The sequence below is a fragment of the Balearica regulorum genome, chromosome 14 (assembly GCF_011004875.1).
Source record: "Balearica regulorum gibbericeps isolate bBalReg1 chromosome 14, bBalReg1.pri, whole genome shotgun sequence".
Taxonomy (NCBI): Eukaryota; Metazoa; Chordata; class Aves; order Gruiformes; family Gruidae; genus Balearica; species Balearica regulorum.
The window spans coordinates 5,003,678-5,022,567 of NC_046197.1; the positions used below are offsets into that span (position 1 = coordinate 5,003,678).

General features: G+C 39.3%; 1 protein-coding gene across 2 annotated transcripts in view; it reads left to right on the forward strand.

The window, feature by feature from the left end:
• The window catches only part of SLIT3 (slit guidance ligand 3), a 527,279-nt gene that overhangs the window by 402,126 nt on the left and 106,263 nt on the right, over positions 1-18,890 (forward strand). For both annotated transcript variants that reach the window (XM_075766507.1, XM_075766506.1), the window contains exons 17-19: positions 396-470; positions 9,583-9,726; positions 12,861-13,004. In XM_075766507.1, coding sequence (XP_075622622.1) covers positions 396-470; positions 9,583-9,726; positions 12,861-13,004 — 363 coding nt within the window. The remainder of the gene's footprint in view (positions 1-395; positions 471-9,582; positions 9,727-12,860; positions 13,005-18,890) is intronic.

Sequence of the window (18,890 nt, forward strand, 5' to 3'; positions counted from 1 at the left end):
GATGGGGAAGGACCTGAAATCAGATCCCACACCTCCAATTGCATGTCTTCGGTAGCAGAATGTGTGAGGGAGGTTTAGGCACACAAACAAGGCTTTTTAATGGTTAACGTTAATAATGCCATATCCTGTGCACTGAAAGAAGGTGGCATTCTGATACTGTCCTTTGGCATTACACTCATAAAGGCATCCTAAGCTTTTACTATAAATAGTCTTCAATGTTTCGTTCCCTTTCCTTCAAAGCTAAACTCTTTTCACTCTAGGAGTCTGAGAGAGATGGCAGGTAGTGTCTTGCTTAACAAAGGTCAGAGTTCTCTGTGTGGCAGCCCTGTATGACACAGAGATATATCTACAGACATCTGTTAAGTATTAAATGTCTTTTTGTTTGTTCCTATCAGGCGTTTGAATGACAATGATATTTCTGTTTTGGAAGCTATTGGACTCTTCAAGAAATTGCCCAACCTCAGAAAAATGTAAGTTTGAGTCTCTTGCTTGTTAGAACACATGCTGCCTTGGGTTATAAGGAAGGAGGAAGGGGTGGTTTTTTTCTTTTTTATTGTTTAGTACTGCAGTAGCAGAAATCACTTTTTTAATGTGAATCTAAACAAACTGAATGAGTTGCCTGTTAGATGGACAGGCCCAGTTAAACCATAGTGACAGATGAAGATCCCTAGGCTGACATTTCAGTATTCTTTAGGCTATATTTCTTAAAGTCTTTGACTCATGGAGACTGAAGGAAATTCTGTCTCAGTATTTATTCAGATGTATGCTTATTGTTAGAGATGGCTACAAAGTTTAGCATTTTGGTTTTGTTTTTTGAATATATTGTGGGACTCCAACTAGTGTGATTGTTTAAAATAGTCAAAGGAAAGATATAAATTCCAAGACGGCTTCTTTTGATCATTATTGTTTTAGAGAGGAGAATCAATTAGCTAATTTAGAGATCAGTCATTCGAATATATCTGTATAATTCTGTTAACAGCCTGAGTTCTGGCACTGTACAATGTACATACTTAATAAGAGCTGTATTTTGGAAAGAGGATCATATGTTAGATGCCTCCTGATAATATTCTAAATGGATCTTTCTGCAGTTATTTAAAGTTTTAAACCTATGGCCCCATTGCTAATATCTCATCTAACTGTTTACTTTTAGTAAGATTTTATTGTGAGAGTCAAGGTAATTTGGGGAAACCAATCAGACTTTCTGCTCTGCATTGATTTCATGTGGTTTCTGCCATCTGGAGCTTCCTAGCCATTTGAAACCATATAAGATCTCAAGGGTTTTGGAGACAACTGTAGTGGGATTCTTATGTCAGTTTTATTTCTGCAAGAGTTTCAGCTGCAGCACTGCAGGTTTGGGAGTGGGAGTAGTATTTGTGCAAGTACAGGCCATCAGACTTGAGGAATTAATCATATACGTTAACCTCATATTTTATGAATGATCCCTGAGTTGTAGCTACAGCGCACTTCAAAGAAGTTGTTGACATTGTTGAAGTGCTTTGTTGTCTATGTAAGTAGATAGTAAATGGGAATGAAAAATGCATGGTATATAAAAGTATGCACAAACAGTTAAAGCATCTGTCCTCGTCAAACCTTAAGGATTTATGTTTTGAAAATTGGAGAGGTGTAATAGCTGGAATAATGTCTTTCATTTTATTTAAAACTTACCGTAGGCAAGTTATGGTGCTGTCCTTCCTGTTTCCATCCATCACTCAGGTGGGAGGGATGCCTCACAGGGCTGTATTGTTATGCATAACTGCAGCATGAAACAGTTATGAGAGTTTTTTAAGAGTTTGCTTCCTGTGAAACAAAAAAATCTTTCTACTCTGTTCTTGGCAGGCAATGAGAACTGAGGTGTACAGGTGCAGTTCAAACTGATAGCAAAAAGAAGGAGTTGTGCCCTACACCTCAAAAAAAAAGTGTGTCTCATGGATTTTTAGTGGCAACCTCCAAGCAGAGGCTCTTTAGGTAATCTTAATAGTTGAGCTAATTTCTTTTGTTCTACCTGGTGTTGTAAGGAAGTATCTCAATTGGAATAAAGAGATTTTCTGAAAAGGGTGTTTTTTCATATAAGCAGAGCACCATTTCAACCATGACGTTACTCAGTAGCTTGAGCCTTAAAAAGCCAGATTAGACTTCTCTTTTCTAATTCTCCTAGTTCCATTTTGTGAAGGGAAGGATTTACCAGGAAAAAACAAATAAGCAAACCAACATCCCTTGCTTTCTGTGTTTTTATCCGGCCTTTACTACATATCCTTCTGCTAATTAATAGGCCTCTTTCCATCATGCAGGAAGGGAAATGTAGGGAAATAACAGTGGATGGGATTGCCACTGCTAATGGTCCTAACGCAGCAGCTCTGTGTGTGTGTCAGGAATGTGATGCACGTGCTCTGCATTAAGTCTTACTGCTTAAATCAAGCAATTAAATCAAGGAGGAAGAATATTGATCAAAGCCCCATTTTTTCAGTGTGTATACAGGACAAGAAATTTTACTGTTATTTTATTGGCAATATTGACTCTGTCTCATCATATTCCTTTTCTGTTCAAGTGTTAAAGGAAAAAAAGCAGGTGGAGGAATCTATCTGGAAATTGCATTGCTTCCTAGGCTGAAGAAAACAGTTCAGAGCTTCGCAGTGGCAGGCCATTAACCTAAATCACCTTTTTTTCCTTTTTTTTCTGTATTTAGTCTCTGTAATTCTCTTTCTTCTGAATTGAGTCTGAATATCTGGAATCTGGATATCTGAATGGGCATTTGAATGATTGCCCTCTGATTGTCAAGGAAATTTGCAAACAAACTACTTTCCAGTGTGGCTAGTAAAGCTCCAGCATAGTTCCAGAGATAGAGGAATTAGCTCTTCCTTCCTCTTGATGTATGTTTCAGCTCGGTGCCTCCTCATCTTACATTATGCTTAAGTGTAGCTTTGTTTTATAACATAAACACTCTGAGGTGGTCTGTAAATTGGGCCTTAAGGAGTATTCAGATTTTACTTGTGTTCTACGTGTACACTCACATTTGTTCTTCTGTCCCTCAAGTTCTGTCAGTTGTCCATGTCTGTACGTGTGTTGTTGCATATCGCAGTCTCTTGGGTTTTCTAATACTTTCCAAAGGGAAGTACTCATAGATTTGGCATTGACATAGTAGAGTTGCTCCAGTGTCTATCTGTGAAAATAGTCTTTAATTATATATTCACATAATAATTTTCAGTTGGACTCTTGTTGCAGGGGTTCCTCATCTCCTGATTCAGTGCAGTTTCTATTCTCACCATGTTTTGGCTCAGCTAAGACCAGTGTCCTTTCCCTCTTCTCGCTACCTCTCTCTAGCCGCTGACTCCTGCTCTTCTCACTCAGGCTCCCTTCCTAGCCCTCACACACAGTTACCCCACTGCATTGCCTTGAGCTGGTTTTATAGCCTTCACAGATCTCTCTGGGGCCCCCTCTCTATCCAGCCGAGGACATTACTTCTCAGTACTGCCTGGGACTGGTGGAGTAGATACTTGGATAGAGAAATGTGCCCAGTCCCAAACTTTGCACAGTCCTGCACTGTCTCGAGAGATATTGGAAGATGTCATCTAAAGAAGAATCTAAAGTGGAAAAACTGCTGGTAAATTAGCTCCTAAAATTAAAATTTTTCCAAAAAAAAATGTCTCGCAGTTTCCTTGGATTGTGGCAGGAGTCTTAAATGTCTTTGTTAAAGTATTCAGCAAAATCCTAACAGATTTTCACAGGGAAAATGTATCCTTTTAATAAAACACCTACATGGTAGTTACCAGTTAACAAATTTGAAATCAGAATGTATTTGAGTGCTTTGGGCTTTTCACAAAAAGATTATCAGAGTTTTGAGATATGACAAAAATGGTATATTAGTTAGCTTTACTTCCTGGAATAGGTCAACTTCCTTCTTTTGTTTAAAAAAACCCCAAAAACCAACAAAACAAACAAACAAAAAAACCCCTAAAAAGTAGCTGCCTCTTAAAATGAAAGGAGCATCTGACAGTTCATTCTGTTAAATCTTGCCAATGTTATAAAGTAAACATTACAAAAAATGGTCTCAGACCACCTTTGCAATAGGTGGTGCTACCAACCCCACCTCTAATATGTAATTAGCTTTTAGGGTGTAATTTGTCTGTAAATATTCCTCCTAAGCTGAATCTTATTGTATGATGTGTCACCCCAGGATTTAATACATTTTGATGTGAAAGAAAATTGAATTCTTGATAGAGAAATTTAAAGGTCACAGATCCATAATGCAAAGTTATGCCACATTTTATTTAGGAATTAAATTGCTAAGATTACCCTGCTAGTTTTTAAAAGGTTAATGTGTCTGCATATGCCTTTTTAAAAAAAAAAAACAAACATCAACTTCAATGATTAGCTGCAAAATCCCATATACATAATGCTATTTACATAACCTAAATTTTAATCCATCTTTATGTCTAATGCTCTTTACAGTAGAATAAAAAGGTTGATGTAGATTCTTGTAGACAGATCTAACTTGGTCCAGAAGTAATTTGCTGGGTTCTCCAGTGGGTTTTGCAAAATGCCCTGAACTCTGTGTTGCTTTCATTGCATTCTTACCATATTACCTCACCTCATCTTGCAAGTGTAAAGGTATGACTTGTCTCTGAAAGCTAAAGTCACATTGCAGTGACTTTCAGGCTCCAAGAACTGTGTTGCTAGCATTTTGCAGGGTGGTTAGAAAAGAGCAACGTGAATCTGCGTGATATGCAGGAGAAATACAAGGGTGCCTTTCTGAGCTCCATGAGAGTGCGAGCAGCTCCATGACTTGGGGTTTTGGGGGTGTGAGATAGAAACCTGCTGCTCTCCAGCCCTGGCAGCTGGAAACTTCTGCCTTCACAGAGGAATATGTTGCCCATGGGAGATCTTCTCACTCAACACAGCAAGATCTTGAATCAGGCCGGGGTGAGAGGCGACACTACCACTCACAGAGGCAAGGTTTTGACTTTTGTTGAAGGGAGCAGTTCTTTGCTCGCCGCAACTACCAAATTCAGCATGAAGCAAACACCGGGGACCCCACGACTCCCTGGGACTACCTCAAGTTGTTAATCAGTGAAAAAACCCTCCAGTGCCTGGGGACTCCCATGGCAGTGGGAGCCTGGAGGGGTCTTCTGGCCATGGCAGACATGTTCAAGCTCCAAAACCCCCTGGGTACCTAACTCAGCGGGAGCAAGGCGATACACTTGCTTGCTGAAATGGGATGCTGACACATTGGGAGGGGCTGCAGCTCCTAGATGTCAGCTCCAGAGCCTGCTCACTCCCTGGTGCCTCCAGGAAATCAGTGGGACTGGCCATTCCCACTGAGGTCCCGGCGGCTGTTTATGCAGAGAAAAAAGTGACAATGAGCTCATATTCAAAGTAAAAAGGTGAAGTGCCATACTTCGTGCACTGCTGGCAGAAGGACTGCCTTCTTTTCTTGGAGAACAAAAACAATAAAAATACTTACCTCAAAACCTGAAAGGGTCATCTGACAGTTATTCTGTTAAATCTTGGAAAGTTGCAAAGTGAACATAAAATATGGTCTTATAATAGGAAAGCGTCAGGCTGTCTTGGCAAAGGCTGGTACTGCCAACCCCACCTCTAGTATATAATTACCTTTGGAGGGTTAATTTGTCTGTAAACATTTCTCCTACATTGAATTGTATGGAGTGTCAGCCCAGGATTTAACATATTTTACATGCAAAATAAAATTGAATAATGATAAAGTTTGCAGACTAGAAGTCAGTTTAAAAAATACAATCTCAGGTTTCTGGGGAGGTAAAAGTAGTTTGTGTCTTTGGAAACAGCTGTTACCTGCTGTTCTTTCCCCTGAGCCTCAATTTTGCCATGGCAGCTGAGGTTGCAGTCATCTGTCACTCGTTATACAGAAACAGCCTTTATTTTCTGGAAATGATAATTGTAGAGAGTGTTGTGGTACATGGCATTTGGGTTCATCATGTGCCTCCCGTGTTTTCCAGTGAGGCCATCAGTCTGCTCTGCTGAATGAATGTAGGAGTGTCATTGGGTGTACATCACTGTCTGTCTGTAGTATTTATGACTTTCAGTGCCATCCTGCTTCTGAGAAAAACACACTCTATAAAAGCCAGCCAGATTGTTGGTAAAAGCTGTAACACCTTCTCAGCATCCTCCAGAAGAATGCAACAGCTTTGGGTTTTTCCTCCTAACATGTACTTAGAAATTCCAAACACATCACCAACAGACTGAAATAGTCTAGGGGATGCCCCCTGCCCCGAACAGACTCTTTGTATGATAAAAGTACAAGGTTAAGGTGAGACCAAGCAAAGCCTTTGCAGTTGGACTGTGCTCTGGTGGTTGTTCTTGTGGGCAGGTGTGTCGGTAACGCAGCGATGAATTGCATGCTGGAATGTTAAAACTGACCCAGAACGTACAGCGGGATGAATGGTTCTGGTAAGTCTGAATAGAATCCAGCTTGTTCTGTGTTGAAGTTATAAGAGCAACAGAAATAATATTATTATAAACTTTAGCCATAAAGTAAATAAAATCTGACTGAAAAGTGAGCTGTGTAAACAATGTCACCTTGATAGTTTCTTAGATCATTTCCTATTCACAGCCTCACATAAAGTAAACCCAGGCTTTCTGAAAATTTCTTTTGACCTCTTGCCCAAAATAAAAGTCTGCAAATAGGATTGAATGTTATCACCAGGGTAAATCAAGGAGTCCTTATGGAAACAATAACCTTTCTGAATGACCAGGTGGAATATAGGTTCCCATTTGGGTCCTGCCAAAGGGCATAGGTATCTTGGGAAATGCTCAAGGCTCATTTTCTTTTCCACTGTCTTCCAGTATTTCAAGAATTCCTTATAGAAGCTTAGCATTGCAAGAGGATGGGGCTTTTCTGTGATGGGAGTTTGCTGTAAAGGCTATCACAAGTCTTTTTCTGATTTAAAAAAAAAATAAATTCCTTGTCAAGTGCTATGATCATATAAGAAAGATTCTTTTAGTGCTGGGAAGGATGAAGTAGAGCTCTCTCTGTTGCAGAGCAGGCAAAAGTTTCACTGCTTTCATTTTTCAAGGTTGGTATCAGCTGATTATTTTTGCTGGTAATTCGAGACTGAACAGCATGTAATTTCTCATGTTTATTATTCTAGTAGGTCAGACTTTAAGGAGGATACTTTTTTTTTTAGTGAATGAGTGCTTTTATCTACCTTTTTTTTGTTGCATTCTGATATGGGAAGCTTTAATTCGGGAAGACAAATAAAGAAGTCCAGGTTGGCAGAACATCTGCTTTGACAATACTCCAAGTGGGACTGCAGGGCAGCATTGTCTTTACCTACTTATTATTGTAAAGCTTGTCTTTTCTCTGTCTTGGAACTTTGATTTCATCATAGCATTTAATTGTAGATTTTCAAATCTTGTGCATGGTAAAGGTATATATAATTGGCTTCTTCCGAAACTGCTAGCATAGTTTTGGGTAATTTTGTGTTGTTGAAATGATCAGGCATTATTAACTCAAATGAGTGAAGTTCCCTATCTACAAAAGTTCTTTGGCAGCAATTAAAAGTCAGATGGCTTGGATTGTATAAAGGTTCCAGTTCCTTTGCAAAGAATGGCCAGCCTTTTTGTCCAATATTTGCTCTTTTTTGCATTGAGTATCTAATCATCCATTAAAATTGCACCCATGTTTTAATATATGTGACTAAATGTCTTTTAGATGGTAAAACCTAACTAATAAAACTTTGGAACTACAAGTATAGGTCACTTTGCAATCTGTGAATTGAAAGTCAAAGTCTTTGTTTGTTATAGTAACTCACCCTCCCTTCCTACCACAAACATTTACTTATTTATTAATGTATTTTTGTGCAAATATGCATCACGGCATAATCTTTATCAGGAAAGGGATCATTGGGAGCATTTATTTATGCCAGCATTTGAAAGAGATGCTGAGCTATAAACATTTCCACTAGAGAAATAGCTGACCCCAAAATTAAATGCATATGTCAGAATATCCTTCCTTGACTTGCTTTGACACTGAACATAAACTCTTCATGTGAGTGTTAGCACAAAGTACTAAACTTCTGGAAAGCAAAATCTGCATGTAAGTATTTCTATATGTTTTTATGTTATTTTTGGCTGATTGCTGGCATACTCCTATTCTTTCTGATCACAGAATGCACAAGAGGTGATGGGCCACATGCTGTAGGGCCCACTATCTGACAGTTGTTCAGCAGACATAAACCAGGGTACTCAAGTTTCCCACATGAAACATATCTCCAAGACTCAACTTTTTTTTTTTTTTTATTTTATTTTATTATGTGATGACTTCTGCAAAGAGCAAGACCCACATTATTTCTCTCTGAGGCCAAGCTGTCTTGTTGCCATGTCTTCTGTCAACTTTTATCCCAACAAGATTGCCTGTTCTTCTGAGGAGAGTAGCCCAGGTGTTAATCTGATACCTTGTCATTTGTTTTATATCACCTGGAATTGGATTTTGAAACTATTAGTGATGCTGCATGTGTACTGGGATCTTTTCTGGAATAATGTGCTATTCAGTATGAGTAATAGTGTTGGAATTTGGCATCTTCTTGTGAGCAAGAGCGTATCTTTTACTTTTTTTTTGTAGACACTAAAAGAAAAAATAGTGTTTCCTGTCAAATCTAAACAAACAGGATTATTCATCATCATCTATACAGGGCAGCATAGGAGATGCTTGAAGGACTGAGGCCCAACGTTTTATTGTGCATAAGGCCTTTTATATAAATTCTTTAAATAATCAAATGTCATTTACTTTTATGTATCTCTAATGGCATTTTATCATTCAGAAGTTTTCTATTCACTGGGTTTTTCACAAATATGAAATATTCAAAAGATTAATTTTGCTTTTCATCAGAACTTCATTTGACTGTGTAGATTGAAGTTTTCCAATGTTGATCTATAAGCAAACATCTTGAGACTGTATAGGCAGAGTAAATATTTAGAAAATAATGCTGTGTATTGCAGTAGCTGTGAATTGAGAATTAAGTGATACTCGTTTCATTTTGTGTGGTGGTGTTACATATAAGTGCCTGGGAGTTCATGAGTGCACGTATTAAAATTTGTGTCAAATACATGCAGTCACACAGTTTTATGTTACTCCAGTGTTGAGTTTAAAAAGAGTAAAGGCCCTGGTACACTAAGTAGAAGTGCTCTATATTTCAGTGTGTGATACCTATTTCAATGGCAGGAACATTAACTGGTTCTTGCCGGATGAGCACCCAGTCCCAAGCATGGTCAATAACTTCAAGGACATAAATCGGATGTTAGAGCCCCCCACTTATTGCAAGACCCATATAAGCAAGAATGACATGAGGTGTAAGAGCTGGTAATTCCATTAATTTAAATACTTTTGATGTATCTGATATAATTGTGGTTTTGATGAGTGACGGGGAGCTATTTGTAAGCACAGTAGGTATATTTTTGAACTTCTGTATGCTCTCCTTGCTAAATGAATGTCTCTCTAGATAACCACTAAAAGGCACATATTCTTCCTATCTTCCTCCTTCCAGTGTGATGACGTATGTTTGGAATAAAACACTAATAATTTTCTTATTGTGACTGGTTGTGTCCTTCCAGAAATCTAAGCAACAATAAGATCAAGGAGATCCGAGAAGGTGCATTTGACGGAGCTTCAGGAGTGCAGGAACTGATTCTGACAGAGAATCAACTGGAATCAGTGCACGGACGGATGTTTAGAGGCCTCACAGGGCTGAAGACATTGTAAGTGCAAAGATCTGTCTTTCTCTGTTCCTCTGTAAGTTGAGTGGGAGCGCTCAAGTTCAGCAATGCCTGCTAAAATATCTGTTACTAGACAACAGGCTCCAAGGCAGGGTCTTGTATCACTGTCATGAAGTCTTCAATATATTTTTAGTCCTGGATAGGTTTGAGATTTATCTGCTATTTCTGTGAAAAAACAGGTTTTCAATAATTTCAGGAGTAACATGATGTGGAAACTATCATGGGTCAAATTTGGGCACTTTTAATCATTTAATACTTTTATTTTGTTATTGACTATAGAAACAAGGCATGTAGGAACATGTTTGCTATCTATTAGTCCATCCTCCCACTCCACCTCCACCCAAATTGGAATTGTTGGCCCACTTAAACCAAACCTCAGAGGAGGCTAGGAGCCTAAAAGATTTTTAATCTCCTACAAACTATATGAAATCAGTAGGTAGGGAGAGAAGAAAGGTTAGAGTTATAGCTGCCACCAAAACTGGTACAGCTAAGCAACTTTAAGGCAGGTATAACCAAACTGTTACGGGTCCTGCTGACAGAAAATAGCTGGCCACTCTCCACCAGGTGTAGTAGGCCACGAGCACAGGTACAGCCTTGTCTTTCTGGCCCACACCACGAACCATAAAAATTATGTGTAAGTATACTATTAATGTGGTTGTGGTTGGGGAGAGTGTGAAGGAGGCGTAGAGCCCAAATGCATAAGAAATCAGCTTGATATTACTTTTATGCTTAGACAACCTTTGTAATTTATTTCTGAGAACTAACACTTATACGTAAACCCGTAGTACTTAACAATTTATTTTCATGTTAAAAATTATATTCGAAGAAGGATCACTGACAAGGTTTCAAGATCGTGTCTAATCCACCCCACCCACCATCCTGAGAAGCAGTCAGGGGCTAGGTTTCTGGTGACAGCAAAGACTTGTGCCAGACGATATGTATGATCTGTACGGGAAAAATACCTCTCTTGCAGAGTCTTCCCTGCTGTAGAAAGAAAGCACTTGACTAGGTGGATGCTGTCAGGAAATAGACTCTAGGAATCAAAATGAATTTAAAACCTGCAATTTATTCATCAGCAGCAAATACTTATGTTGCAAAGTATCATGGCACAATTAATTCAGCCCTTACTCAAGTGTAAAAAGAAATCCAAGTTTTACTTCAAAGACTTTGGTCTGTAATGGCAAATACAGAACTTTTCTTTTGATGTTCCTTTAACATTTTTTTTTCTGTATTACAGCCATCTGTTCTTTAATGTATGCACTCTATTAAGGGATTTGAAAATACTGGCCATAGATACTAAATTAATTTTTATACTGTAAAGCAGCCTGTGGCAGTGCTCCTAAACAAAATTCAGCATTTTTTAATAAAAAGATGCTTAACATTCAAGCTATCCTGCTGACCTGACCTACATTTTCCCCTAGCTGATAAAGCAGACTAAATATACACAGCGTGATAGGAGGATCTGTAAGTATAAGTTTTCCTTCAGGAAGGGCACACAGTGCATGGTGAACCATGATATGAAACCAAAGGTTTTAGCTTGAGATATATATATTTCTGTCCATTAATTGACTTTGAGCATTAAAATTGTGGTCTTTTACAGAGAGGCCACAGTGGACAGGGTCATGGTCCAGTTTCTAAAAGACTGTATGTTTCCTGAAATGTAATACATCACTGTTCATGAAATATTGGCATCCAAATTCAGTCATCCCATCTTGCAGTACTACTGCCTGATACTTTATATGCAGAATTGAGAAAAAGTTTCCCACTGCTACTAAGCCACTAAGGGCCTTACTTCTCTTATTTACTACCCTATTCATTTCAGAGCTTGTGGTCTTGACCTGGCTTTCAGGCAGCTTAGTAGTCCGTGTGTAAGGTGCATGTCTCTGTGCCCTGTGACTCTTTTCTGACATAGTTTCACCCCAGTTGCAATACCAAAACAATGGAGGCCATAGTGCCTGGGATGGTAACTGTGTGTAGAGAACAGTAATGCAAGAGCAACATAATGTTCAGGTCTTAAACACTGAGTGTTTGTGATTACACTGTGAATTTCTTCCCAGCCATATCTAATTTCTCTTTGGTGTTTTTCAAGTATCTATTGATGTAACATCTAAATGCCCAACTGGCGGACACTAATCTGAGATTTAAATCCAGACTTCTAAGGGAGTCTGAATTTTCATTGTTCACTGCCTGAATTTGATACCAAGGAATTAACCCTCCTCAATTTGAAGGATCAATTCACTGGAACAGCATCATGAGCTGCATATATTTTGTGGATTTTTGGTAATATGCTTTAATTACTGAATAATTTTTCACCTAAGTAGGAATATCACAACTGTGTAGTGATGTTTACAGACCCAGCTGTTGATTGGCATGCAGTGTAACAAATACACGTGAGCCTTTTTGCTATGGAGTGAAACAAGATAGTACAGTCTTTCAGATTAATTGGGCTTTATCATCGAGTTCATTGTTACCATAACAACTCAGAGAGATGTATCTTCCAAAACACAGTACTGATTCATCTGGTACAAGCAGTGAGCAAAGACCATTTTATAGGATGGTTACTGCTTTCTGTCTTGTCAATTAATGATTATAATGACATTTCAGAGCTTGTGTTAAGTCTGGAAATCTTTCCTAGGCTATTCCTTGATTTCTGCTGAGGATGCTGTTTCCTTCCATGCTTTTGCAGTGTGGATTACAAAAAACATCCGTGATAGGAGTAGAAGTAATGCAGCTAGTATTGTTACTGTCACACATTTCTGGCAGTCTTTCTCAATTGGTCTCTGAAATACATCTTCACTTAGTCTCAGATATTTACTAAATTAAGACTTTAGTTTTTATTTTAAGTTTGCCACTATTCATAACTTTAATTGCATACTACTTTCAGATGTGGAGCTCCCATCAGCTTCTAATGTTGTGTGGTAGAAATGTGTATTAAATTCATGAGACAATGTTTACATGAATCTAGCCCTCCTATAGCTGTGTTGTGCTTCAGCAATCAATAAAAATAGAGTACAGTGCTTACCAAAGCATCTGTCGATGCCGTAGATAAGGGACTGCCTATCCTGAAATTGTACCACCTCCCAGTAGTTCCTAATTCACTGTTTTAATCTTTGCAGGATGCTGAGGAGCAACTCTATCAGCTGTATAAACAATGACACCTTTGCTGGACTGAGCTCAGTGAGGCTTCTTTCTCTGTATGACAATCACATCAGCACTATCACCCCTGGAGCCTTCAGCACATTAGTTTCTTTGTCTACAATGTAAGTTATCTTTTTATGGTACAGGCATGTCATGATGCTGTTATTCTGTGCTTTCCTTTTAAGAAGACAATGTTTGGGTTTCAAAATCAAACTACTTATTGTTAATATGTAAAATCTCATTTAGGGAAAGAAAACCCCATCCTACTGAAATCGCAGGTTTGGAGGATTCAAGGTGTGATTTAGAAAAACATTTGAATTGCTTCAGACGGAGTGGCTGAAAAACCTTTGAGGTTGCCAGCCTCAGGCAGGATGAGTGTTTGTTTTGCTGTGTGATAGCCTAGTGCAGTGCATAGTAGGAGTTAATATAAAACAGTCTCTGTAGATTCAGAAGTGCATAGCTTATCATACACTTTAGCTCCCTGAAGTTGCTTTAGTTTCAGTACAGTCTAATTTTGTAAGAACAGCTTTCTTGGACTTCAGTTAAATTAGTTAAATATGAGAAGAAATCTACTAGCTAATGCTTAGATTTTCGGAAGAGCCTAAGAGGACAAAATACTCAAGTCCTACTGAATGTGAATTTGAAAATCCCAGCCTAAGCTTTTCTGATAATTCTCTTACATTTCTCAATCCTTCTTTGAAGTGTTTCCCTTGCTTCTTACACACTTTTTGTAGTGTGTCCATTTTATTAAAGTACAGACTGATAAATATGGAAAGAAAGTCTGCTCTGTTTCCAGCTGTGAATGGGGATCCTGATGTTGCTGTACATGGAAGTTGTCTGCTTAATTCCCTTCACACTGCCCTGAAAATGCATCCTAATTGTCCAGTCAAAATAAACTATTGGTGCTATTGCATTTCAGGTTTTGAAAGCATTCTCCCCATCATGTTTAAGGGAAGAAAGAAGTGTTGAATCTCAGCTGTTTTGTTGCTCACACTTTCATTTTGTTGTTATAACTTTTCACCAGCAAATCAGTTATCATTTGGACATTAGCTCCATGCAGCAAAAAAGAGCCCAGACTTTTCTTCCACTTACTTTCTGTAGTCCCAAAAGCCTCCTTGAAATTGATGGACAAAGAAAAAAACACAACCAGATTATTTTTATTGACTGTTTTCAAGTCACTGGTCAAAGTGAGTGGTACTTGTTGAAAGCTTGTTTTCACTGCGCTGCAAGCAATGCCTGCTGCTTCTCATGCATTTGCCTCTGTGCTTCCTTCAGTGGATCCCTTAATAGATGTGACTCTCTGAATCAGTCTATAAAGTCCCTACCTTGTCTGCATAGAAGCGCCTTTGTCATGTTTTGTTAGAAGATAGCCCATTTTCCTCTTTTTTCAGCTGTGGATAAGGATTATTACAATTTCTAGCAACAGCAATTAAAGCTGCTGCTAATTAGAATGCATTCCTTTGGCACTGACTTGTAATCGTGTTGGTCATGGCAGGGTCCTAGCTGTGTCTTGATGAAAAAGTTTGTTCTTTGACACATTTTCACTCTGTGCTTGATCTACAGACAGGAGGTGTGCTTTTGACTTCTTTAGACCTTGGTTTAAGGCCATGGTGATATTTCACGTATAAATGCAAAATTCAGATGTATTCATTTCCTAGCAGTACTCCATTGTAGGTGGATGTATTAGATGACAACACTACTGAAGACAGATAGTATGACTGCTTTTCCTGTTCAACCCACTCTTTGCGAGTTAATCGGGTATTGTAATGACTTATTTTTGCATCTATTAATGTGAGCCAGAAATTCATACAAAGTTTAACATTTCCATTTTTATCTTGGCATATTTACAGCACTAAAAAATACTGCTTCTTTTGTTATGACTCTTTGTGAGTCAGCCTCATTGGTAATATCAAAACATGGACAGGTCTGAAAATAATGCCCTGACTAATGGTTTTCAATAGAGGCAGAACATCTATTTTGTATGTTATTGGTAAAAAAATAGCAGATTTTTTTTTTTGTTACTAGTCAAACTAAGTACTGTAGCATCCTAATTTGAAGTGTGCTTGCACTTCTGCATACAGAGAGTTCAGTCATGTCTTTCAGTCCTTACACAGTCAAGTGAGCATATTTGCAAGCAGCACTGGTTTTCCATGAATTATATTACAATAGCTGCTTGTAGCTAATGCCAGAATGATAACTGGTTCATCAGAACGACATGCAGCTAGTCTAGTATAAACTGAACATGAATTCCAGGATATATTTTCAACCTAATTTCAACAATATCCAGATAAGTTTCAGCATGTTTTTCTAACAGGTCACTAGAATCCATTTAAATAGTTCATATTCTACGGCTTCTTTGAAGTTTTTAAGAGACTCCTGTAGTAGGATATGCATATTTATTTCCTCAAGACTTCTATTTCCCCCTCAATTTTAAAAATATGTCTGTGTCCTTGAGTAAACACTTCTGAATTGTGTTGGTTTTGTGTGGCAAGGTTTTGGTAGCGGGGGGGCTACAGGGGTGGCTTCTGTGAGAAGCTGCTAGAAGCTTCCCCTGTGTCTGACAGAGCCAATGCCAGCCGGCTCCAAGATGGACCCGCCGCTGGCCAAGGCCAAGCCAATCAGCGCCTCTGTGATAACATATTTAAGAAAGACGAAAACAGTTAGAGAGAGCTTTTGCAGCCAGAGAGAGGAGTGAGAAGATGTAAGAAACTCTGCAGACACCCAGGTCAGTGCAGAAGGAGGGGCAGGAGGTGCTCCAGGCGCTGGAGCAGAGATCCCCCTGCAGCCCGTGGTGAAGACCATGGTGAAGCAGGCTGTCCCCCTGCAGCCCATGGAGGGAGGATGAGGGGGTGTAGAGATTCCACCTGCAGCCCGTGGAGGACCCCACACCAGAGCAGGTGGAGGCACCTGAAGGAGGCTGTGACCCCATGGGAAGCCCGCGCTGGAGCAAGCTCCTGGCAGGACCTGTGGATCCATGGAGAGAGGAGCCCAGGCCAGAGCAGGTTTGCTGACAGGACTTGTGACCCCGTGGGGGACCCACGCTGGAGCAGTTTGCTCCTGAAGGTCTGCACCCCGTGGAGGAGACTCACGTTGGAGAAGGTCGTGAAGGACTGTCTCCCGTGAGAGGGACCCCACGCTGGAGCGGGGGAACAATGAGTCCTCCCCCTGAGGATGAGGAAGCGGCAGAAACACGGCGTGATGAACTGACCGTAACCCCCACTCCCCGCCCCCCTGTGCTGCTGAGGGGGGGGCGGAGGTTGAAGCCGGGAGTGAAGTTGAGCCCGGGAAGATGGGAGGGGTGGGGGGAGGTGTTTTAAGATTTTGGTTTTATTTCTCATTCCTCTGCTCTGTTTTGCTTAGTAATAAATAAGATGAATTCCCTCTCTAAGTTCGGTCTGTTTTGCTCGTGATGATAATTAAAGAATGATCTCTCCCTGTCCTTATCTTGACCCGTAAGTGGTTTTTTTTTTTTTTTATTGTACCTTTTCTCCCCTGTCTAATGAAAGAGGGGAGTGATAGAGCGGCTCTGGTGGGCACCTGGCCCTCAGCCAGGGTCAACCCACCACATGAATTTAACGTTAGTACAGCATCTTTGCTAAAAGCTGGGTTGCTTTGTTTCTGTTTGAGTGGTTAAATCACTATCTTACATGTAGGAACTCTGATTACTAATTAACAATTTTAATAACATTGTCTGGCCAATGTTACTGTTTCTGATTTGAGAACTCCCCTCCAGATTCCAAAATAAAGCTTTTGCAAATAATTGGTCTTTCCAGACTTTCAATTGCTTTTCAAGTGGAGTAGGGAATCTCTTGTCCCACATGATACTTTATAGAGAGCCGTGATCTTACGTTTTTTCCAAAAGTTGCCTCGCAGTCTTGCCATGGAAAGAACATGTGTGTAGGGACATGTATAAACTTCATACTACATTAAAGCAAAAAATCACTGCTCTGCAGTTGGACAGAGAACAAAATTTATGTATTGCTAAAGTGGCAGGAGGATGCATGTGATGTGTGACAAGATAAATTTGTCCTTTTTTTATCCAGAGTTACTGAATTTCAGAACAGTAGATTTGTTTATTAATTTTATATGTAACAACTTATTTATTTCTTAGTTCCTAAGAAAAGCGTAGTCCAAATTCTAATCCAAGGATTTAATAAGTTTTAGGTCATATGTTAACCCATGTTTGCAAGAAGAAAATGAGGGTTTATGGATAGTTACTGCTGCTCCACTAGTGAGCAGTAACACATTAAGTCAAAGCAACTTCTCCTCTGTAGAAAGGGATAATTACTATTTGGATGAGTGAACGTTTGAATGTTTCTGAAAGTTTTTGATATATCCCAGTAAGATGCTCTCTAAATGTGCAAAATGTTCTTTACATTCAGAGCTGCTGGTTTTCCAGAAACCTGATTATATACACCTGCTGTTTGTTTCCAATTGTGGATTATTTCATTTGAAGGATTTGTGTCACGGAAGTTGTTCTGTGAATATGATCTCACTCTCTTCCATCAGTGGAACAAATGGCCTTTGAAGCATTGGTTCACTTAGCGTTGGAGGTTTAAACATTTGATTTAAACGCTCTGTTCGTGCCAAAGTATGTCAGTATGGAAAATATACAAGGCATCCTGCATGTGGTCCCATTATGGATTAAAGAAGATGGAAAACCATTCAGAAGGAAAGTAGCTAGAATTAGAGTCATGCTTTCAGTGCTCTTCTGCCCATTCTGTCTGAAAGCCCCTATGTAACCTGTTCATTTTCTCACCTTTGTACAGCAAGTTAGCCTTGCCTTTGAATCCTAGTCAGCGTGAAGTAGATTATTTTTATTATTGAACATTACGCTGACTTTTCTCCTCTCCCCCAGTTCTCCCTCTACACCACGTGCTATAGTCTGTGCTAGATCCACATGTAATTACATGCCCAGAGCTCCAGGCTAGTGCAGTGATTGAAGTATGCTTTTTTTACAATGCAGAGAGCAGCTGTAAATCATATTGTGGGTATGTGGTGTTGGCCTAGAACCTATATAATTTAGGAATTTATTTGGGTTTGTTTTCTTCCTGCCACACCTCAAATGTGCCATATGTTTTTGTCTTCAGTGCTATTGTTTTCTGAAGAAAAAGCCTGGCCGAAAACCTAATGTGATTTTGACTACAGGTTTATAGATGTTGCAAGTGAAGCCTTACAAGGTCTTCAGCTACTATGCATGCACTTGAAGTGCCTGTTTCTTTGAAATTTTTTGTCTTTAAGATATGCTATGCTTTAGAAAAAATTCATTATCATCTTTTTTTTTCCTACTACCAAAATAATAACTCTCGGACATACTCACATATGATGTGAGAATTCCATCAATGTTAGTTTATATACTTCATTTTCGATACATGGGGCTCTGACAGCTCATTTTTCTTCAATGAGGCAACCTCAGACTGAGGCTATTGATTCTCCCTGTCTTTGTACATAAGATAGTCAGCCTTCTTTTTTTACCAGGGATATCAGCCTCTTTCTTCATCTGAAGTTTAGTCATAAAAAAGCTTACACGCATGGGTATGGATAGGCATTTCAGTACAGGACTCTAGAAAACTAAATTTTTTTTCCAAGATTCTCAGCACTACTTCTAGTTAGCTTAGAAAGATGGTTGCTTAAAATAACTGTCACCTTACACTCCTGTCATTCAAAGGATCACAACCTATTAAGAAATAGAAATGAATAATATCTTTTCTATACTATTTTACAGGTGCTCCACTGAGAAATTGCTATACATCTATGTTTTCACGCTTGACCACAGGATGGATAGGGCTTTCCTTTTTTAAACGCTGCTAACCCAAGCTACGTTAAGAATCCATCCCTCTCATGGAAACTGTCATGTGATTGCTTTGAGTACTGCACACCACAATACCACAGCTAGGCTGCAACTGGATTTGAAAGATATTTTGGGAGCTGCAGCAAGATTTGAGGCAGAGCTCACAAAGTTCACAAGGCAGTAGAGCAGATGCTTTTCACTATGGATATGCAGTCCT